General features: G+C 40.5%; 1 protein-coding gene across 3 annotated transcripts in view; it reads right to left on the bottom strand.

Moving 5' to 3' along the window:
- Positions 1-359: 359 nt before the first annotated feature.
- Positions 360-23,626, bottom strand: part of LOC120467558 (NLR family CARD domain-containing protein 3) — a 33,526-nt gene continuing 10,259 nt past the window's right edge. Inside the window, exons 8-10 of one of the 3 annotated variants that reach the window (XM_089121948.1) lie at positions 17,948-18,121; positions 12,392-12,562; positions 360-621 (exon numbers count right to left, since the gene is read on the bottom strand). In XM_089121948.1, coding sequence (XP_088978074.1) covers positions 408-621; positions 12,392-12,562; positions 17,948-18,121 — 559 coding nt within the window. In that variant the 3' untranslated portion in view covers positions 360-407. Of the gene's footprint in view, positions 622-4,291; positions 4,564-12,391; positions 12,563-17,943; positions 18,122-23,626 lie in introns of those variants that run through there. The other 2 variants (XM_089121949.1, XM_089121951.1) reach the window with 2 other exon arrangements.

The raw sequence follows: 23,626 nt of genomic DNA, 5'->3' as shown, positions 1-23,626 counted from the left end.
TGTCTTATATAAATTGGTAAAATAAATAACATATATTGGCAGAATGACTGGTGTCTTTTCATTAAATTAAATAACAAGGGGAAACGAAGATTTTAAATCTACACCATACTCTGTTTTTAAGGCTGTCGCACTAGTTCTGTGCGCTGGAAGATGTTGACATTAACGAGTCTTCTATTTTAATTGGAATTTTTGGAATTTTATTTTATTTTATTTGGTAATACTTTACAGATCCTATTAGTTAACATCAACTAACAAGTAGTTTTTGAAGTAAAACAAGAAAGATTAGTGCAGATATTTAATAAGTATTGATCTGCAAATAAGCTATTTTTATTACAGTACCAAACATTATAAACTACTTAAAGCTATGGTATACGATTTCAAAGATTGTTCATTATTAATATCCTCGTTTAGATGCTGATTATGGTTATATAGTACAATCCTAACAATATGAATAGAAAAAAGAATGAAAAAAATCCATTCACTCTATTGGCGGTACAGCCGCAGAGAAGTTGACCAATGTAAGCTTTGCGGCCGGACAGCTTATTTTGGTCAACTGCTCTCATCCAATCACCAGCTCCACTTGAACTCCGCCTGGCGCTCGCGTCTCCAACCCAACCGCACCTGGATAAATAAATGAATGACAGCAGTAAGCAGCCCCTGATGGCCCCTACTCAGTCCCTCCAGAAAAACGCGATTATGCGATTGCTGAATTCAATGCAAAATCAGCCAAAGTCCGCATATTTATGCGGGGGCCGCATTTTTTCAAATAAGTCGCACTTTCGCCGCATAAATTGTCGATTTCCGTGCAAAATATGCAGGGTTTGCATAATTTCATAATCCTTGCATTTTCGTTGCAAAAAAAGTCACATGTATCTTAACAGAAAGTTGAAAATGTTGCGTTTGCTTCACACAAGAGCAGCCATTTCCCCCTGTTTCCATGGGAACGTTATGAAGTGACGCAATTACGCGACGCCAGACAGACTCACGGAGGCGATTGACATCTCATAAATCGAACTCGTATAACTGTCTGTCACAAGTTCTACCGTCACATCGTTACTTAATAAACAACATAAGATAAAAGAAGTAGCATCAAACAGAAATTACCCGCACACATGGGGTGTTCGAGGCGCACATATAATATAACACTGCAGAGAGTTCAACAGGGAGCGCGCAGCTCTTAAAGGGGCCACACCTTATTTACACTCGTTACAGTCTGAATTAAAACAAGATGAGAAATTAAATATTCCCGGCACTTTCTATGATGTAGTATGCTTGCTTATCAAAGGAAGTAAGAAATAACTCTTACATTAGCCTAGTGAGAACAGGATGTTGGGGGAATCACTTTTTTCTCTTTTTCATCAAACCACAATTTTTGCAAATTCCTGCAATTTCATTGCATAAAATTGCATAAATATCCTGCATATTCCATCGCATTTTTAAAGAAAACGGGCTGCGTAATCAATCAATTTTTGCCCGCAACAATCACAAAAAAACTCTGCGTTTTTCTGGAAAGACTGAATACTATTATGGTAAATGTTATATATAAATCGCAAATTTTTTTCTACCCTCGTGTCCCGCGGGACTTCGGTTTTGCCATAGAGTTCGTGCTGATCCTTTTCCCGTATTTTCCGCACTAGGCGCACTTAAAAGCCTTTAATCTTCTCAAAAAACGACAGTGTGCCTTATAATCCGGAGCACCTTATATATGGACCAATTAGTTAACAACGCTCCGCGTTATTAAATTCGCCCACGAACTCGCGCTCGTGTCCAGCATATGCCCGCTTTGTCACACGGCCAGTTCAACCTCGTATAAATCAGGTTATGTGTGTCTCCCGCTCACGAACGCTCACTCTTAACAGACACACGAACAGACAACATCTTTCATTTTTCAACAATATCTTTTGTCAGTTTTCTTCACTCTTTATCACAGCAGCAGATTCTGCAGAACGACATCTACACAATCAGTACATTGTATCAAATTATTCAACTTTAATGCAATAGACCTTAGTCAGATTATAAAACAAATGTACTAAATAAATAAATAATAATATTGACGCAGATGCTTTTCTGTCTCATTATTTCAACATCTCTCTCTCTCTCTCTCTCTCTCTCAATTCAATTCAATTCAATTCAATTCAATTCAATTCAATTCAATTCAAATGAGCTTTATTGGCATGACTGTAAAATAGCACAATATTGCCAAAGCAATAGTAATATATAAACATATATGTAGATAAATAAAAGTGAAAAAAAATAAAAAAATAAAAAAATAAACAACAACAATAAAAAAAACATTTCCATGTTATGCATAAATATACCACAATAGATTAAAAAAAGATATATACAATAAGTACAGAGAGCAGTTTAATGGAAAAGAGAGTCTCTCTCTCTCTCTCTCTCTCTCTCTCTCATAACTGCATTAATAACTGCATAAAGCCAGGACACACTTAGGCCTACTAAGGCCAGTTATGAATGTAATTTGTTATGACTGATTAACAAATATTAATCAGGAAGGCTTTTGAACGGTGGAGAAAACTCAAAGAATTGAACATTTTTAAATTGGACGCCGTTTAAATTATTCCTATGGGTGACGGCACGCGACTTTAACGCACCTGCAAAGCATCCTAGGAAGGCGGAGCTTCATTTGTAAAAATGCTGCACGTGAAATAGCTGGTCGATCTTAATGCAAATGAATTTCTTGAACGGAAAGAGACTATCCAATAGAAGTAGAGCATATGTAGACGGGCGTAATTAGTCTCTCGCAGGTCCTCTGTTCTAGACTGGCCGCTGGCTTTTACCACGCCCATAGCGGTAAACTTGAGGAACGCCCATCTAAGTACAAATGTGGGGGGAGGCGTCACGACACCACGCGACTGTTGTGTCGTGTACAAAATCGGCAGCATCCAGCGCAGTTTTCCTGGCATTGTTTCGTTTCTAAAAGTCTTTTTTCTTTGTGTGGTATTGCTGTGCGTTCATAACTACATAAGTAAAGATATTTAATGTCATTGTAGATGTTTTTTAGTGTCATTGTATTTAGGTTTTTAGATGGAGTATCAGAGTCTGAGAGTGTCAGAGTGTGATTCAGTTTACGTGGCTGTGGTTACAAGAGGTAAAAACGATATAAATACTGTACTTAAATTTACGAGTCCTTAAATCATGTTTAATTTGGACTTCTCTGTGCATGCTCTTTGAGGTGGTGACCATAGACCTGCATTACAGTCATGGTCAGAATTGATGGCACACCTGGTAAATATGATCAAAACTGGCTGCAAAAAATAAATCTGCATTGTTTATCCTTTTGATCTTTCATTAAAAAAAATTAGCTAAATTCTAACCTTTCATTGAAGTAAAAGAACTGAAAGTGGGGAGCAAATCACATTATGAAATAAACATTTTTCTCCAAAACACGTTGGCCACAATTGTGTTCGTGCGACGAACAACCGTATAAGTCCAAAAAAACTAAAATTGAGATAACCATGTGACTTGAATGTGTGTGCATCACTTTGTATACAGAATCACTTTGGGGGTGTGTATGTGCGACCAAAACTCTGTATTTTAAACGTTAAAGGGGACATATCATGCAAAATCCACTTTTTTAGCCCTTAAATGCATTTTGTTGTATATTTGGAGTGTTTATAAGTACAGAAAAGATGAAATTATTCTCTTCAGGTGCTTCGTTTATATCTTCATATTCTGTTTTGGTCATATTTTTCAACCTGTTCAGATTTTTCTGTTTTCTATGATGTTTTTTGAACTATCACGTCACAGTATTTGCAGCGGAACTGACAAATAAGGACATTGACTACCGGCCCAACACTTCCAGCAATCCGCCATTATTATTTCTCGCTCCGATTTTGTAGTCCGAGCTCAATGATGCAGATGTTACGAGAGGGCAAGTCAAAATGTTCGGTTGTTGGATGTAGTGACCTGAAGCACTTCAAGAATCCCCACTTCAACAACCTCCGCCAGTATACCAAAGGGTTTGCCGATCGACTTCGTCTGAATGAGGCTGCTGTGTTTTCTGATGCTTTTCTACACGTAAGTTATTATATTTTATACCATGGTCTGGGTGAATACTCGATTCTGATTGACTGCAGGGTGTCCGTTAAAAAGTGATAGAGGACACCTAGTAAAGTAGTTCTGGTGAAACTGCCTGTTTACCATTCGAAATTTATAAATGAATGCACTGCCTACAACAACTGTGAGTAACCATAGCAACAGGCAATCAAACGCTCTATCAAAACAAACATCTAACGTTAGATACTAGAGCCTAATACAACAATGAGCGACTTCGTTATTTCTTTTCACATTTATGGAGAATATGGCAACTTTGACGACTGGTATGCTGTAGGTCGACTCTCCGATGCTGGACTGGAGAGCCGTCAAATAATGTCGGTGACAGGCCATCGATGCGAGAGCAGTCTGCGGGCTTACTGGGCTCCGTCTGTCCGTGAGAGACGAAGCTGGAGCAACGTACTGTCTGATCAAGTGCCCATTATGGGCAGCAGTAACGTTACCCAGCTTTTGTGGATCCTCCTGACTGGCCGACTTTTTCAAATTGCACTATAAATGGAAACGTTGAAATTAATTGTAAATAAAAAAGCTAGCATGTAGGCAAATGACCCTCTCTTTGATCTGATTAATTTATTGCCCTCTATAAGCGCAAATCGCTGGTGCTCAGAACAAATTTTTTTTGTGTGTGTTTTTTTGATTGTTGTTTGATTAATTGTTTTATGTGTAATAAAAAATAACTATGCCTACCTTTGTGTTTCATGAAAAAAAAAATGCATTTTTGAACCTGAAGGGTTCAAGCTGAGCGGACTATAAGTATCTCCGGTTGCTAAATAAACCGTCAGGCAAGTTATTATTTGTAAAAACTAGATTTAGCCTAATTAAAATATAGACTAATGTTTTAAAAATGTTTTATTTGGCAAGTAAAACCTGACAATGGACCCTCGTCGGGCATTAACCCTTACATTATTAATACAGATTTGTAGTGGTAAGATTGGACTGTAGTCATTTATCTTGTCAGTGTGCTTGTTTTAACAAGAGAAATAGTCGACTTTCACTAATAACACAACATAGTTAACTTAATGTTACATACCCCTGCATCCATAATTATGAAGAGGTTGTTCTGCAGGTTCATCGTCGTCTTTTTCAAATTGCTCGCTCTGGCTCGAATATGTAAGGCTTGATGGACAAGTCTTCCGTTGTTGACATTTTGTTAACGAGTGACTAAAAATGTTCTTTGAAGCTATAGTATATAATCGTATATCTCTTATCAAACTACAATAATGGCCGAACGCGGGGAGTTGAACCGAGTGTGAACAACTCAGCGACCTGGAGAGCGGGCGGGGAAAGACGCAACTCCATTTTATTTAAAGGGGCCACTTTGAAACGGGTCGCTCACAGACGCACATCAGAAAAGGGGTCGAAAAGGGGCCTGTGGAGCTATAATAATGAAGAATTCAGACCCAAGCATTGCAGTTATGCTTAATATAGACCACAAATGTATGATTTATAAGTAAAAATGAATGATTTAAAAGCATGATATGTACCCTTTAAAGGGCACCTATTATGGAAAATTCACTTTTACATGGTGTTTTAACATTAATGTGTGTTGGCAGTGTGTGAGCAAAACCTAGAATGATAAAAATCCACCCAGTGTTTTCTTTTACAATCTCAATAAATCATATGCACTCTCAGAACGAGCTGTTCTAAGATCCAGCTCTTTGTTAGGTAGAATTGAGCAAGGGGTTTGATTGACAGTGTGGTTGTGGCATAGACCCCGCCCTCAGTGATCTGTACACCATCCTCCATTGTTTCAATGACAGCCGGTAATGTCTCCTAGAATCATAAGTGTTATGCTGTGGGATGGGATGTAATAATGACATACATAGTAGTTTTCACTTATTTCATCATCAGAGCCACTGAAAACACAGTAGATGTATTGTATTCTGGAAGTTTAAGTGGTGCCTTTCCTTCGTAAATAAGTTTATGTTTGAGCGAATCATTTTCTGACTGACTGGCAGGTCTTGCTTCAAAGTTAATCCTCAACTGTGGATCGTCGTCTACTGTTTGTGATCCAATGTCACCTCCAGTAACAGTAATTGTATTTTATGATTTTTGAGCAAATAGTCATTTCAGTCTGTCAGCCAATTCAACAACAAATGCGTCTAAAGTTGTTGTCGTCGTCGACGTAGGATGTCTGTGTATATACAGTGGTATGAATAAGTTTTGGCACCCATGCTAAAGTTGCCTAAAAAGAGGAATAAATAATCATCTTTTGGATATTGATCTTAATGCCTTAATTAGAAAAATGAGGAAAAGTCCAACCTTTAAGGACACTACTTTTCTTTGTGAATGAATAATGTATCATACATAAATAAATGTGTTTCCTTAAAATACAGGGTGCATAAGTCTGGGCACCCCTATGTTAAATTCCCATAGAGTCAGGCAGATTTTTATTTTTAAAAGCCAGTTATTTCATGGATCCAGGATAATATGCATCCTGATAAAGTTTCCTTGGCCTTTGGAATTAAAATATCCCCACATCATCAAACACCTTCCACCACACCTAGAGATTGGCATGGGGTACTTTCCATAAGATCATCTTTCAATGCAAATCAAACCAGCTATTAGGCTAACTGAAGTAAAACCATACCACTGTATTTTAAACCTTGTTTGTATAGTTTGTAACCACACGTTTATAAATATATATATATTTAAAAATATTGTATTAAAAACGGCATATATGTTGTTGTTCTGTAAGTTAGTCATCTTCTCACATTTGCCACAGAAGCACCTGTATGACAAGTAAACATGACGCAACAGGTCCCTGCATAAATGTAATTTCGCTTGTACGTAGCAAACTTTATCAAAGTATGGGCTTTATACACAAACGCATGTCTCATTCCTATTTTGCACGCACGCAAAACGGGATTTTCCCCTCCACAGACGCACGTCGGTAAACTAGGAAATAAACTTGCGCTCCCTGGGCAGATCGGCGCAAAAAAGAGGCGTGTTTCGGCTGTGAACGCTCCTGGCGCGCGCCTGGTAAACCCGCCGTAATAATAACAATCAGTCATGCAACATGCGCACCTGCTCTTAAAGGGTATGTTGGATGGCGCTCTGATTGGTTTATTTCCGTTACGCCTAAACCACACCTATGAATAATGAAGCTACTTCAGACCAACCCCTTTTAGATTTGGGCCAGGCGCAAGAGGCATTTATCCCGGCGGGAAAATAGCAACAGCGCCCAAGACCCGCCCACAAAGTTACTTGCGCTTTGACACTTGCGTTTCAGATCATTAAAATAGGGCCCATTGTGTGTAGGGTCTACATGCGATTTATTTTAAATTGGCTATTTTATTATTTCAATATCCAAATTTGACACTAAATCCCACAGGGAAAAGGGCTTCTATTTGTGACATGCAGTCTTTGCATTTGAACATTGCACATTTTAAACAGGACACGCATTAGCTGGATAAACGTTAGCCGATACAAACATACTTATAGAAAATAGTTAATACTAATAGCAAATAATAGCAAAACGAATCACTTATTCTAAAAAGAGTATGAAGTATAAGTTAGACGAATCTGACATATAGGGCTGTGTTAATAGTAAAACGTCCGTCATTAAACAAATTTTAAAAACACGGATGGATATTAAGAAATGCTTTCTGACATTTTAACAGGAAAAAAACAACCAAGAAAAAAATGTAAACTTGAAAATTGAAGGGCTCTCTCTGCACGGTCTGTGTTTGTGCGAGAGAGAGAGCTCGCACAGTAGTGATGCACGGGTCGACTCGTAACCCGCGGATGTCATGATTCTGCCTTCTTGTCTTTGATTTTCTCTAGTCGTGAGGCAGGATCATGACAGAATCATGTTTTGTGTGCAAGCGCATGGCCAGTTTGGGCCATGTGCTTGTGTTGTCTCGTTACGTTACCCCGCCCCCTTGTTATCCCCGTCTAGTCATTATTGTCTAGTCGGTTTCACCTGTCCTCGTCATTAGTGTTCCCCTTTATAATCCCTTTGTGTTTGCTGTCTTGTGCCGGTTCATTGTGAAACATTGTGTCATCCACTGTGAGTACTTGTTTATAGTATTGTCCAGAGAGAAGTTCTGATTCTGTGTTTGCTGTTTTGTTTACTGTCTAGTTAATTGTCAGTCATAGACTAGTTTAGTCACTCGTTGTCCTGTTCATGTTTTGCCCCCTCGTGGGTTTTTGTTTTCCCTGTTTTGTTCTTAAATAAATCGTTTGTCTAGCAATCTGTCTGCGCTTGGGTTCATCCTCCTCCCTCCTCTTGACAGCGGACCCCGCGGGTAACCCGCGGGTCGGGTTGGGGCGGGTAAAGAAGTTGTCACTTTATTTGCGGGGTGGGTTGGGGCGGGTCATTAAGTTTTATTATTATTATTTTTTTATCCATGTATGTTACTTGCAATTTCCAGCCTATATTAAATATTTGGGAATATCTATTTTCATATTTTATAAGGTTACAATACGATTGCCGTAGCAACGTAACTTGCGTGAGGTTCCCAAACCTTTGGTGTCACGTGACACGTCATGAAAGCGTGTCAAGCAGCTCCCGTTGACAGACGCGACAGCCTCGACAACAACAACAATGCAGAAATAAAAGTGAAGATGGAAGACGAGGTGCGGGAGAAATTGAGGTCGGGAATATACATGATTAAAAGAAAAAAAGGTCAGGCTGCTAAATCTAATGTTTGGGAGCGGTTCTCAGAAGTAGTTGCAGCACAATCTCGGCTACCTAAAGTGCAACTCGTGTGAAAAATACAAATACAAACAGTAGCGCCACAAAATGGGCACTTCCAGCATGTCAAGACATATTTGTGGGGGTCTAAGAAATAAAAAAAATGGTTTAGCCTATTAGATGAATACAAATGCTGCTTTGTAAAAGTTGAAAATGTTTATTAATATGACCTGATTTATGGTTCATATTCATGATCGTCTGTTGTTGTCAGTTTACAGGGCGATGTTTCCAAGCACTTTCAGGTTGAAATAAAGGCTGTTTTCATTTACATTACAATGCCTAGTAGCTACTATGTCTATTTAACGGTCGTGGGTGCGGTGCGGGTTGTAAAAATAGAGACAGTGGTGCGGTGCGGGCCAAATAATTTCATAAAAGCGGGACCCGCGGGTTGGAAAAAAAGCCGACCCGCGCATCACTATCGCACAGCACTGATACAACAGTACTTTTTAATCCATAAGTAAATAACGCGCTAGTTTTTATACAAAATTGTTATGTAACATGATTAGTACTTAGTTATTATTAACACAATAACGTAAGACATGCAGGCTATGTTTCCCAACACTGAGAATGAATTAAGAAATGCCAGTTTCTCCAGACTCGCGTTTATCAGTAATCCACAAATCACCGAACTTTCATAATCACTAAACAATTGGCCTTATGCACAGCTGCACTACTTCCTGAACTTCAGCCAGCTCCTTGTTTCCTGTCTGCCATTATTGGTCAAATTGATTAATTCAGGTGTGCCTGACCTCTGTAGTCACGGCAACAATAATCAGACACACCTGAATTAATCAAGTTTGGCCAATAATAGCAGACAGGAAACAAGGAGCTGGCTTAAGTTCAGGAAGTAGTGCAGCTGTGCATAAGGCCAATAGCGGTTTTAATTTTATTTAGATTTATTGTTCATCAATACTTAAAGGGTTAGTTCACCTAAAAATGAAAATTCCGTCAGTATTTACTCAGCTACTCACCCGTAATTACTGTAAAGTTACTGTCCTCACTTATGAACTCGACGGCGGGCCACGGGAGTGGAAGGGGGATCTAGCGGGATTCTTTATGTCTGTCAATTTTCAGTCTCTTTTTAATGAAAGGGCTTACGCATCTGTCAATCATTCTCGCTTGCTATTTGGGGAATGAACACAGCGCTATGATTGGACGAACTCTTCTTTTTTTCCTGTTGCTTTATTTAAGGACTGCGCGTGTACAGAGGCATCACCAGGTTATTGTGTAGTTTAATCAATCGTACCAGCGTACTTTGAGGTCAAAATGTGTATCCGCTATGCAAAATGTGTACAGATTGGCAGGTCTGCTGTTATAGATAATGTTTGACTTTCTCCACTGTGTTTTAAAGCGGTGAATCCGCAATAGAATTCAGATGAGTTGCACATTTTATCCCCAGTGTCACGATAGGAACGGCTCGAGCATATCTTATGACACTGGCATGGGCGAGGCTAGCCCCTTTTTAGGGGTGCTTCAGCACCCCTAAAAAGGAGCTCAGCACCCCTAAAACTTGGAGAAAGAAATTTGTTATTCTAAAAATTTTGTTCGTCTTTGACACGGTTAAATAATGTCCAAAACATACTCAGTAGTTTGTGGTTTAAAATGAAATGAAAATGAAAACATTTCTCTTCTTCTAACGTTACTTCTTTGAACCTGCACCGCTCAGCAAGGCCGTCATCCAGCGCGAAACACACGCAGAGTTGTGAGAATCCGGGCCGTTAGGTAGTTTTGTGAATCAATTGAGACGCTCCAGAGCTGTGTCTCACACTTCTTTTCTTTCAGTTGTTCTTATTCCGAAACCATATCGGTGAGTACTGGAGTCAGTATCCTGAATCATTGGTGTACACCTATAATAAGTGTTTATTTTCGGACTGTTTTAGTCTAGCGGGTCGCCTCCGCTGTGGAGTAACGTTAACAGAGTGGCAATCGGGAGAGTTGGGAGTTTTCCCGGTGAGCCGGTGGTGTTTCGAGGCTGCGAGCGCCGGTCTGATAAAATGTATACATTTCAAGTTCGCCATGCGCCCAAGCGAGGGGAAGCAAAAAATCGAATCCATATGGCTGTGTGCCTATATAAAACAGCACAAGACTTTAATAGGCATCCAATTTTGCTGGGTGATTTAAAGAAAAGTGTGCACTTTGCTCACGCGATCAGCATGGTTATATCTGGTGTTTTCTCCTAAATAAAAGCTTTGGGTTTATTTCTTGCAAGTGTAGAAATATGACAAAAGTATTTTAATTTTCCTATAGTGTAATGTTGACTAAAATATACTTTTGAAATATTAATTTTCACTTATATAGTACATTTATAGGCTAAATGGATTTTACATCATAGGAATAATTATATAAATCATTATTACATTTTTATAATTGTTTGGGATCCTAAAACACCATTGATAATGTAATGTAGACTGAGACTCAACTAAAAAGATGTTTGAGCCCTCTTTATTGTCCTAGTACAAATCAATGCTTTTTCTTTGTTCAATGAGCAGTTCGTTGAAGGTTGAAGCTCTTAATTTTGATCTCTCAAAGAGCACGAGATTGATGCATTTAACCTTAAAATGTACAAATTTTTCTAGCGGGGGAGCATGCCCCCGAACCCCCCTAGGAACAGAGGCCAACCAACATAGTTTTACAAATTTGTTAAGATCTTTAAGGTTGCCTATTTTTACTCCTGGCTGGGGGACTACCGATGAAAATTAGCTATTTTAGCTAACTCGGGTACATTTTCATTGTTCTAATGTTGATTAATGTGTACACTGTCCCCCTTACAAATAAATAAATAAAATGAAGAGAGAGAGGGAGCGTATGTAGGCCTAGGTGTAAAATGTGGGTGGTGGCGGTGGGGCTCATTGAGTGCTCAGCACCCCTAAAGCTCTGACCATAGAATCGCCCCTGGACACTGGTATAACGCGCTGGTGAACGCTCGTAGAGTAGCGGTGATTTGCGAGCGGCACTCATGCACAGTCAAATAAACCATTTGATTCATACAGGAACTTTGTGCCTATAAAAGCTCTGAACGTGTGATTTATATAAATAATTAATGGCCTTATTCTATGTTTGAAGAGTTCAGATGCAAAACCCTCTAAGTGCCATTTGAAATTTTCTTCTAGAATGATCATTTTTATCAAGCTTGTATATTTAAGTTCAGTGATTTCACTTAAATTGCAACGATAATTACCTATTAATTGTTATTTAAGTGAAATTACTGAACTTAAATATACAAGTTTGATAAAAATCATCATTAAAGAAGAAAATTTCAAACGGCATTTAGAGGCTTTTGCATCTGAACTCTTCGTTTACACTAACCATGGTAGGCTAAATGCATGTTTTGGTTATTGGGGGACTATGCCCCATGTCATGTCTGATAGAAGTTTATCATTTTAAAATTACTTATCAATTTTAAAACACCTACTAACTGATAAAAAAATAATATATACATATATATATATATATATATATATATATATATAAAATGTATCAGTCAAAAAATAAATATTATTAAAATTAATTTATTGTGGTTTTGTGTCCAGTGAAAATCAGCCCTGACTGCAAATAGTATTACGAACAACTGTAACATTTCTATTAAAAATACTATTTTTAACCATGTAAAATACTCACATCAGTGTGTTGAGTTTACAGTGTTTATCCTGCAGTAGAGCAGCGATCTGATTCACTCGTGTGTCTCCTCGTTCACGTTTACTCAGATTCAGCTCTCTCATGAGTAATGGGTTTTTACCCACAATTCCAGTCACATACTGACAGGCTTCATCTGCAGCAGGACTCAAAAACCTGCAGAAGAGAAGATGAAGCAGGATTCAGTTAAATTCTCAACTACACTTGGTGTAATGACAAAATCTATTTTACATGATTTTTGTCTTGAAATCACTTAATCAACTTTGATGTAACAACATATTATGTAGCTTATTGTATTATTGAAATAATATTTCTATAAATAATTCGGCTGCATATAATTGTCACGGTTGGTAAATCCTATGTCTACTTCTCGTCTCGTGCTTCTGTTATTGTTGTGTGTGTGTGCGCTGATAGGGGGGCGTGCCGCTCTATCAGCGCTCATCAGCAATCATCATCACCAGCTGCAGTCTATCATCATGTGTATATATTCTCATCAACTTCTCATCCCCTTTGAGATCGTTGTTTGTGGTTCCTGGTGTGTTGTCTCCTGTCTCGCTCTGTCGTGTTCAACTCCGGTTCTTGTTTGCTGTTCTGGATACTGTTCGTCGCTGGATTCACCACCTTCACCACTGCACGCTGCACCTGACCTTCGGATCCCCTGCGTCACTAACTTTGTGCCTGTTTATGGACTGTCTCTGTGTGTTCATCATCATTCTTATTAAAAGAGTTTAACTGCACTTGCTTCCTCTATTCGATCATGACAGAACGATCTGACCAAAGCATGGAAGCAGCGGAAGACTCACAGCGATCTTTGAACGAGTTTGTGGGAAGCTGTCTACAACGGATGGACATGCAGGAGAAGAACCTCAACGACACAGCTCGCGCTGTACAGGCGTTAGTGACGCAGGTGTCTGGGCTCACCCAACAGATTCAACACCTTCGTATTCCCACTGCGCCACCCGCACCGCTGATTCCCCCACCACCACCACCAGCGGACCCATCCCAGTCAGAGCCTCGCCTTCCTACTCCAGAGCCATACGCAGGTGAAGAAAATTTTTGTCGAGCATTTCTGACCAGATGCACCATGCATTTCTCCCTGCAACCCAGGACGTTCCGCGAGGAGGCAACCAAAGTAGCGTTTGTCTTGACGCTTCTGACTGGGAGAGCGGCGCTATGGGGGGCAGCGGTGTGGGAGAACCAAGACGACTGCTGTTCCTCGTTCCAGAAACTCTCCGACGAGATGCGGCGAGTGTTCGATCGGGCCGCATCAGGAAGAGAGGCTGCCAGGGTGTTGACGGAACTACGTCAGGGTGAGAGATCAGTATCAGACTTTTCCATCGAGTTCCGAACCCTGGCAGCCGAGAGCAAATGGAACGAGGAGGCGCAGTGGGACATGTTCCTGCATGGGTTGGCTGACCGCATCCAAAAGGAGATCTACACCCTGGACCTGCCCACCAAGCTGAATGACCTCATCGCGCTGGCGTTAAGAGTGGATGCCCGCCTTTCTCGAGTCAAGAGCCGAGGTCAACACGATCGTTTCTCTGGAGGCATTGAGGGGCAGCGTTCAGGAGGCGAGGGAGCGGTCAGCCTTACCCACGATCACGAGCCCATGCAGATGGGTCGAGCCCGGCTTTCCCGGGAGGAAAAGGAGAGGCGGAGATCCCTGGGCCTTTGTCTGTACTGTGGTGGAGCGGGACACTTGGCGTTTAATTGTCTGTTAAAAGGCCCAGCCCAGGCAGTAAATATGAGGCTACTGTCGGGTGGGATCTCTGCCGAGAAGACCTCATCGACATCTACTTTTCTCCCGGTAAGGCTCCGATGGTCAACTCACCTTCACGATTGTCGAGCACTACTGGACTCAGGGGCGGAGGGTAATTTCATGGACCATTCATTCGCACAAAAGCTTCACATTCCCCTCAAACCCCTTTCACATCAGATTGACGTTCAAGCTCTCAATGGCCAAAGACTCCCCACTATTTCATGGATCACCGAAGATATCACCCTCATCACATCCGGCAATCATTCAGAGACTATTTCCTTTTACATTTTGGACACTCCAGTAGCCCCCATCGTTCTTGGTCACCCATGGCTCACCCGTCACAACCCCAAAATAGACTGGCAACTCAGATCAGTAGCATCATGGAGCAGTTTTTGTCATAAGTCTTGTCTTGTGTCTGCTTGTCCGTCTGTCTCTGCTCATGTGTTACAGGAGGAAACAGTGGATTTGTCAAATGTGCCCACGGAGTATCGGGATCTGAAGGAAGTGTTCAGTAAGTCTCGGGCTGATTCTCTTCCTCCGCATCGTCCCTATGACTGTGCTATAGACTTATTGCCAGGTACGTCTCCGCCTAAGGGCAAGTTATATTCACTCTCTGTCCCAGAGAGAGAGGTCATGGAGAAATACATTTCTGATTCTCTAGCAACGGGATTCATCCGCCCTTCCTCTTCTCCAGCGGGGGCGGGGTTCTTTTTTGTGGGGAAAAAGGATGGATCTTTGCGACCTTGTATTGATTACCGGGGGCTGAACAACATCACGGTGAAGAATACTTATCCTTTGCCGTTGATGTCTTCAGCTTTCGAGAGGTTGCAAGGAGCATCTATTTTCACAAAACTGGATTTAAGGAATGCTTATCATTTGGTCCGCATCAGGGAGGGGGATGAATGGAAGACTGCATTTAATACCCCTAGGGGGAACTTTGAATATTTGGTCATGCCTTTCGGCTTGTCCAATAGCCCAGCGGTCTTCCAGGCACTTGTCAATGACGTGTTGCGAGACATGGTCGATCAATTCATATACGTCTACCTGGATGACATATTGATTTTTTCTTCGTCTCTCCAGGAACATGTGCAACGCGTTCGACAAGTGCTTCAGAGGTTGTTAGAGAATGGGCTTTTTGTCAAGGCGGAGAAATGCGTTTTTCATGCACAGTCTGTTCCCTTTCTAGGTCACATCATCTCGGTTGACGGAGTGCGCATGGATCCCGACAAGGTTAAGGCTGTGGTGAATTGGCCAAGTCCAGATTCCCGTAAGGCCCTACTGAGGTTTCTGGGGTTCGCCAATTTTTACCGGCGTTTTATTCGCAACTTCAGCCGCCTAGCCGCGCCTCTGACTGCCTTGACCTCCCCCAGAACGACGTTCAGGTGGTCAGACGCAGCGGAAGCTGCGTTTGCCAAACTGAAGGGTCGCTTTGTTTCGGCCCCCATCCTGATAACCCCTGATCCATCACGTCAGTTCGTGGTGGAGGTCGACGCGTCAGAGGTGGGGGTAGGTGCGGTGTTATCTCAGCGCTCTCCTTCAGACGACAAGATGCATCCTTGCGCGTTTTTTTCGCACCAGTTATCCCCCGCTGAAAGCAATTATGACATTGGCAACAGAGAATTGTTGGCGGTCAAGTTAGCATTGGAGGAGTGGCGCCACTGGTTAGAAGGGTCGGGGGTACCTTTTATCGTCTGGACCGACCACAAGAATCTGGAATACATTCGCACTGCTAAAAGACTCAATTCCAGGCAGGCTCGGTGGGCTCTTTTTTTCGGACGTTTTGACTTTACACTCTCGTACCGCCCGGGTTCCAAAAACATCAAACCCGATTCTTTATCGCGTATTTTTGACCGTTCCGATCGCCCGTCTACTCCCGAGTGCATTTTACCAGAGAATCTATTCATCTCTACACTCACATGGGAGGTCGAATCGAAGGTCAAGAAGGCCTTAGAAGGGGTAACGCCTCCGACTCGTTGCCCACCGAACCGTTTGTTCGTGCCGGAGAGTTTACGGTCCAGCGTCATTCAGTGGGGTCATTGTTCCAATGTGGCGTGTCATCCAGGAGTACCATGTTTTTGGTTAAGCAACGATTCTGGTGGCCTCTCATGTCTCGTGACGTTCGAAATTTTGTATTGGCTTGTTCAGTTTGTGCCACAGGCAAGACTTCCAATCGACCCCCAGATGGGTTGCTTCAACCGCTGCCGGTGCCTTCGAGACCCTGGTCCCACATCGCGCCTGATTTTATCACCGCCCTCCCACCCTCCCAGGGTCACACGGTAGTTTTGACCGTGGTGGACCGGTTCTCGAAGGCGGCCCATTTTATTCCCTTGCCCAAATTACCTTCAGCCAAGGAGACAGCGGTGAGTGTCATTGACCACGTCTTTCGGCTTCATGGCCTCCCGACGGACGTGGTCTCTGACAGAGGACCCCAATTTGTGTCCAAATTTTGGCGAGAGTTTTGTAGACTGCTGGGGGCGACTGTCAGTCTCTCGTCTGGGTTCCATCCCCAGAGCAATGGTCAAACTGAGCGAGCCAACCAGGATTTGGAGAGAACGTTGCGATGTTTAGTGTCCAAGAATCCTTCCTCCTGGAGCCAGCAGTTGTCTATGGTGGAGTACGCCCACAACACGTTGCCAGTGTCATCCACGGGCCTATCACCATTTGAGTGTAGTGTAGGTTACCAGCCACCTATCTTTCCTAGTCTGGAATCCGAAGTCGCGGTCCCCTCCGCCCAGCGGTGTCGCCGCACTTGGACTAGAGCCCGTGAGACTCTACTCCAAGTGGGGGCGCGCACCAAGGTCAAAGCCGATCGCCACCGGCGGAGACCTCCCGTATACGTCGTCGGTTCTAAAGTGTGGCTTTCTACTAAGGACATTCCTCTCCGTTCCATTTCGAATAAACTTGCACCCAAATTCATTGGCCCGTTTGCTCTCACCAAAATCATTAGTCCGGTGACAGTCCGTCTGAATCTTCCTCCAGTGTACAGGAGGATTCATCCCGTCTTTCACGTCTCCAAAATTAAACCCGTCTTTTATGCTCGTATTAATCCGCCAGTCCCGGTTCCCCCCCCCGCCGTGTCTCGTAGACGGGGAACCCTCTTATTCGGTCAATCGTGTGCTGGACTCGAGACGGAGGGGGCGCGGATTCCAGTACCTGGTGGACTGGGAAGGTTACGGTCCGGAGGAGAGAAGTTGGGTACCGGCTAGAGACATCCTGGATCACTCCCTTATCGATGATTACAATCGGCAGGTAAGGGAGTCTGGGAACGCCAGGAGGCGTTCCTAGGGAAGGGGGTACTGTCACGGTTGGTAAATCCTATGTCTACTTCTCGTCTCGTGCTTCTGTTATTGTTGTGTGTGTGTGCGCTGATAGGGGGGCGTGCCGCTCTATCAGCGCTCATCAGCAATCATCATCACCAGCTGCAGTCTATCATCATGTGTATATATTCTCATCAACTTCTCATCCCCTTTGTCAGATCGTTGTTTGTGGTTCCTGGTGTGTTGTCTCCTGTCTCGCTCTGTCGTGTTCAACTCTGGTTCTTGTTTGCTGTTCTGGATACTGTTCGTCGCTGGATTCACCACCTTCACCACTGCACGCTGCACTTGACCTTCGGATCCCCTGCGTCACTAACTTTGTGCCTGTTTATGGACTGTCTCTGTGTGTTCATCATCATTCTTATTAAAAGAGTTTAACTGCACTTGCTTCCTCTATTCGATCATGACAATAATGAATTTTTGATTCATTAAAAATCAATTAAATAATAGTATTTCCTCATGTCTCACCTCAGTGTCTTCAGTTGACAGTTTGAATCCTGCAGTAAATCACTGAGCTGCTTCACTCCTGATTCTCCAGGATCATTTCCTCTGAGATCCAGCTCTATCAGGTGTGAAGGGTTTGATCTCAGAGCTGAAGCCAGAGCTTTATAACCTTCTTCAGTGATACTGCAGTCTGAAAGTCTAGGAAAAAAGACAATGTTATATTTAGATAAGTAATCTGTTATTTTAGAAAGTACCTGAACAAATTAAATTAAATAAACTGAATTGTATTTTGTTCCTTGTACAAAAAAATATAGTCAGTTGAAAAACAAAAAGAGACAAATGGAAATGCAGTCAAACAAAAGGCCCCAAAGAAACAATCTTAACACTTATCACCACACATTGATTTTCAATATATATTTTTTTTACTTAGCCTATCTAAAATCGTATTTGATTTCAGAGCACCGTAGCGCATTGACACAGTACTACCTTTCTCACTCTAACTCATTATTTTTACAAAAAAATTCCACGTATACACTGCAGCTAAATTCGTTTGTCAGTTCACCTTTTAGTGCTTAATCCTGTTTTGTACTCACAGACTGTACAGAATGACAACCACATTCAACAGCTGAATTAACTCCCTAAAAATGCAGGTAGTGACTACCGCAAAATGCTATGCAGTGTGTATAGAACAGAACTGAACAGCTAGTTGTTAATGACGTATTTTATCATGCATAAAAAAATCTTCTTATGCGCGAAGCAAGAAATCACAGCAAAAGCGGTTGGAACCTCATTTGTATTGTCACCAAAATATAGTGACCCGCACTTTAATTACATAATAAAGTCGATTGCTTTAACAGCAACCCGAAATATGCTTATAATAAGTGGACATGGCAACACTGTAAAAGCACACTCTTTCAAACAGCCTTTACAAGGATAAAAACACGATGCCTCCGTCGACGGTGCTTTAGTTAAAATTGCTTAACCTGTTAGCCAGCAACCCCACTTTTGAGAAATCCGTGCACATGCGTATTAAGAGTTCATTCTATAGGTATGAGTGTCTGAATTATATGTGCGATGTTGTTGACGTCCCAGTCATCCAGAGAGACTTCAGTTCGAGCGATCTCTTCCAAAAGGTATTTGAAGTATCTGAGAAAAGCCGGAGTTGATCGTTAACTCGTGTGAAGTCGTGGAGTGTGAGTAAAAGGATATATAAACTCATGAGCGGTTATTGCAGGACTAACTGACTTTATAGTTTATTTGCTCCCCTTTGATACACTGTGGAAACCTTGATGGACTTTGACTGTTTCTCTGAACTCCTCTTTTCGCACAATCTTTCCACACTAAGACTATGTGAACTGTGTGAAGAAGGTTTGATATGAATGAAACCTGCGTTGTTTGCTGTATAGTTTATGTGTTGTGTATGTTTATTATTCCTATTATTCCAATGGTGATGTGTGGTGTGATGAAATTGGTACTCTGTCATGGTGAATATAGCCTACTAAAATATTTGCATATTGAATCATAGTGGTTGGGTTTTCTTAGAGTCTACTCTTGCGACATTAAGGGTTCATGTTAATTAATTAATATGTGTCCTGTGTTTTGCTTGAGTTTTGGGTTGGGTTTTGCTTTGTGTCCTGTGTTTCTTGACGTGACTAACGACCCTAAACAAGATTATATCTTAATTATATTTTGCCAGAATATATATCTGTCTGGCACCCCAGCATAAAATGTAGTCCTTCCCAACAAAACCAACCATCAACAAATTACTTGTCTGGCCTTAAAATTTATAACACAGAATTATACATTAACTGTCGTCAATTAACTCATGAAATAATTAAAAGGGCAATAAAATCTGTCTCAAAACTGCATGCATGCACATATTTGTTATACATGCATCACATATGTCTCGACTAAAATATTCTACCATGCAAGATCACAATTTAAGGCACAAACTGATAGGCTATGTCATTTTTAATGTACAAATAAATGTGAGCACTGTGCATTTGTACTAGAAGATAGGTGTTAATTTTGGATTAATTTGTAAAGGACAAACAAAAATGGATAATTTTTAAATCCATAAAATAACTAATTTAACATTCTGGCATTTATGTGCCGTTGACTTCCTCCTTGTTCACATTCTTGCTCATAGGGATTCAAAAGAGATGTTTTCCCCCCTTTTTAATTTAGCTATGATAGACCAGTTTTGAATATTTATTTTGACAACTAATATAGAAAGTTGAAGAGTTCATTGATTATATAAAATTCAGTGAAGGTTGAATAATCTTTGAACTACAGTAGTTATCTGCATGTCTCATCCATGAAGGCTCAACAATGTTGGGGGTTTTGAGAACGAGAGCCAAGCTAACTGAGCAAGTTGAACTTTAGCTATAGTGTGTGCTCCTTTATTAATATGCCTGGAGTAATAATAATAATAAATTAAAGCTGCAAGCAGCATTTATCGGTGTTCAGATCTTTAAGGCATTGTTGTATGTAGCAGGCATGATTTTTCATGATATACTACATTTCAGCGTGATATTACATAATTAACCATGTTCCAATATGATTTATCATAATTTACCATGTTAAAATATGATTTACTACAGTTTAGTTCACACACTCATTTTCAACTTCAGGATAATAGTCATTTTTTACTAAACGTGGTTGTAAATGTTAAAAGATTGAATTGATAAAGTTATACTATGAATTATAGTTGAGTATTGTGAAAAAAAATAATTTAAACAGCAGTACAACACCACTCATTGGCCACCTATAATCCGATCCTCACAGAACTTTGCGGAGGAACTTTGGTTGCTGTAGCGCCACCTATCCACCTATGCACCTATGCACCTCATACTCTGATAGCTTCTCCACAATTTGAGGCCCTACCATCTGACAAAGTTTCAGAGCTCCAGCCCTTACCGTTTGGCCTGCACGATGCGTTTTAGGGGATTTTTTTTTTCTTTCTAGCAAATACAATAGGTTTTCAGCACTTCGTGCCTGAACACCTAAAAAAGATCAAATTCACTCAGTACTTCATGATTACTAATTCACTACTATCTCAATTACAATTAAGTACAAATGAACTGTATTGAGTTGTGTAATATTGTGTAATGTGTTGTGTAGGTAAGCACTAAAACAGTCCAATACATTATTAAAACGTGTATTAAAATAATTACGATTTCTGTGCCACCTAAGACAGTTTGCTGGCCACCACTGGTTGTTTGGTGAAGCGCTTTCATGATGACTGCACAGGAGTTGTTTTTTTTTTTGGTTTTTTTTATGAATGGGAGCGGCTGACACTCATAATTCATATTTACCCTCTGATGTATAGGGTTTTTTTTGGGTTCGTTAACCCTGTTTGCGTTACAGAATGTTCATAAAGCGCTCACCGTTCACAGTAACCGGGTCGTCTCATTCAAAACAGCCAGCTGTTGCTGTCCGGCGTATCCGTTTTTATTTCGGCTCCCATGTTAACAGGTTAGAGCTTGCACACTGCCTGAGTGACACGCGCATATCAGGCGCACATGAGCCGTGCGGAAATCGCGTGCATGCCAGAAATAGAACCGAAGCCTATTTTTCACGCGACACACAAGCATTAGAAGTGTTTCCAGGTAAAACAGAATAGGAAAATATGTTTATATGTTATTTTGTACACGAATACATATTGATAAATTAAATGTTGATGGTTGACAAATTTTGATATAAATATAATTTAAAAATAAATAAATATCAATTTTCAAATATTGCAATACAAATCTATACCTTTCAGTATCTGTCTATACAGAACTAAATATTCTGTGGTCTATTTTGCTGTCAATACTGCTGACAGTGTCTTTATCAGTATATTTGCTTAGCATTTTAAAGTTGATTGTAACAATATTACCATAGCAAACTGTGAGATATGTAAACTTGTGATCTCAAAAGGTGGAAAGAAAAAGGCAACATTTAACACAGCAAACCTTATACAGTTTTAAGAGTTTTAAGAGGAGAGAAAAATGCCCCTTGATTGTGAGATGGGCCGCAGGACATCACAGCCAAGATAGCACAAATGATTGCAATGAGTGCTATTTGTTTTTATATTAGACTTTTTTTTATACATTTCCACTAAAGTCCAAAAGTGAAGAATTTATGTGTATTACCTGATTGTTCAAGCTACCTCACAGAAGTGATGTTTGTTATTAGAGTTGTCAAATGTTAAAATAAGGCAAATTAAATTAAAACAAGGAACATCTTGGAATCTGGGTCTGTTTTTTCGCTCTACTTTTTTGTATATAGATGTATCGGATCGGGACTCGGTATCGGCAGATACTCAAAATCAAATGACTCGAGGGCAAAAAAAACCTGATCGGGACATCCCTAGTTACCATTATATGGGAGCAACATGTACGTACATGTTTGTATTTTCAGAGAATTATGATTAAGCATGGCACGTTTATTGAAAAAAACAAAAATCTGAAAATCATCCTGCCTAATCATTCACATAAAACAATACATTGATTGAAATCTTTTAAGAAACGTTTTGTTTGGAAAGGCAATATACATGGGGGCGTGAATGATTGTGAATAATGATGTGGTTCACACCAGGCAGACAATGACCTGCATAATGAGCCTTTCATTCAGGTGTTGAGACCACAAGAAAGAATGTGAGGACTTATTTTGTATGCATGCAAATTGTGTAGTAACTATGCAGTTCATTATCATACTGTATTTTCAGAAAGTTTTGGAATCTCCCCAAATGCGTCACTTAAAAAAAACAATAATAAATAATTTAATGAGAAGGCTTATATCTTGTAAACATTTTAAAATGTTTTCACATTGTGAATGAAAGCCCATTGGAGAGTGACATTGATCCATCTCCCCAGGATTCACAAACAAAATCTAGGTCTATCCCAAAGGAAAAAAATCGAAAAGGGCATAATAAAAAATGGGGAGAACCAAGTAAAGAGACACGTATGAGAGACCTGTCGGAGTTATTGGAAATAATGGACAGGATAAAAATGTAAAAGATAATGCTGTGTTGAAAGGGTGACAAGGTTATAACCTAAAGTTGAACTATGATTCATTGAAGTTTCGATGTGTCAAGAGATGATAAGCATCTGTGAAGAAATATGATGTATGCAAAGCAAAGGAAGCATGAGTTGTGTTTTTGTCTTTAGTGAAACTTTTACATGTGTAACCTTAAAAGGAAAATGTGAACTGCGTCTGTGCAACAGTGATGCCTTTGTGTATGTGTTAATTTTTCTGTATAAAAGAAAGGAGATGAAGGAGAGATCTTTGCTCTTCCTTGCAAGCAACAACCTGGTACGCCAGCAGTTATCAGGCGCAAGAAGCTTTAAGCCTAGCTAGCACACATCTGTTAGTTAATACTCATTTATAATCTGTAACAAGTATTCATTTTCATTTGATTATTGTAATAAATTTTGTAACATTTATTATAATCATCTGACTGGACCTTGGATCATTGAGTGGTAGTCCCACTCTTCTAACGGGGCCGGGAGGACCCTATCTGAAGAGAACGACATCAGAGGGTGAGAATTATTCTGAGATAAGAATAACCCATATGAGAATTGATTGATCAAAATAGCCTAGCCAAAGAGGCAGCATATAACAAGTGTTTATATATATATAAGCATATATGTATGACTGATTGTTATGATGTGATTAAGGTTGAAGAGTACCGCAAAAGGTAGACTTATAATATAA

The sequence above is a fragment of the Pimephales promelas genome, chromosome 2, assembly GCF_988280905.1.
Source record: "Pimephales promelas chromosome 2, fPimPro1.hap1.1, whole genome shotgun sequence".
NCBI classification, from domain to species: domain Eukaryota; kingdom Metazoa; phylum Chordata; class Actinopteri; order Cypriniformes; family Leuciscidae; genus Pimephales; species Pimephales promelas.
This window is presented reverse-complemented; position numbering and strand designations above follow the sequence as displayed.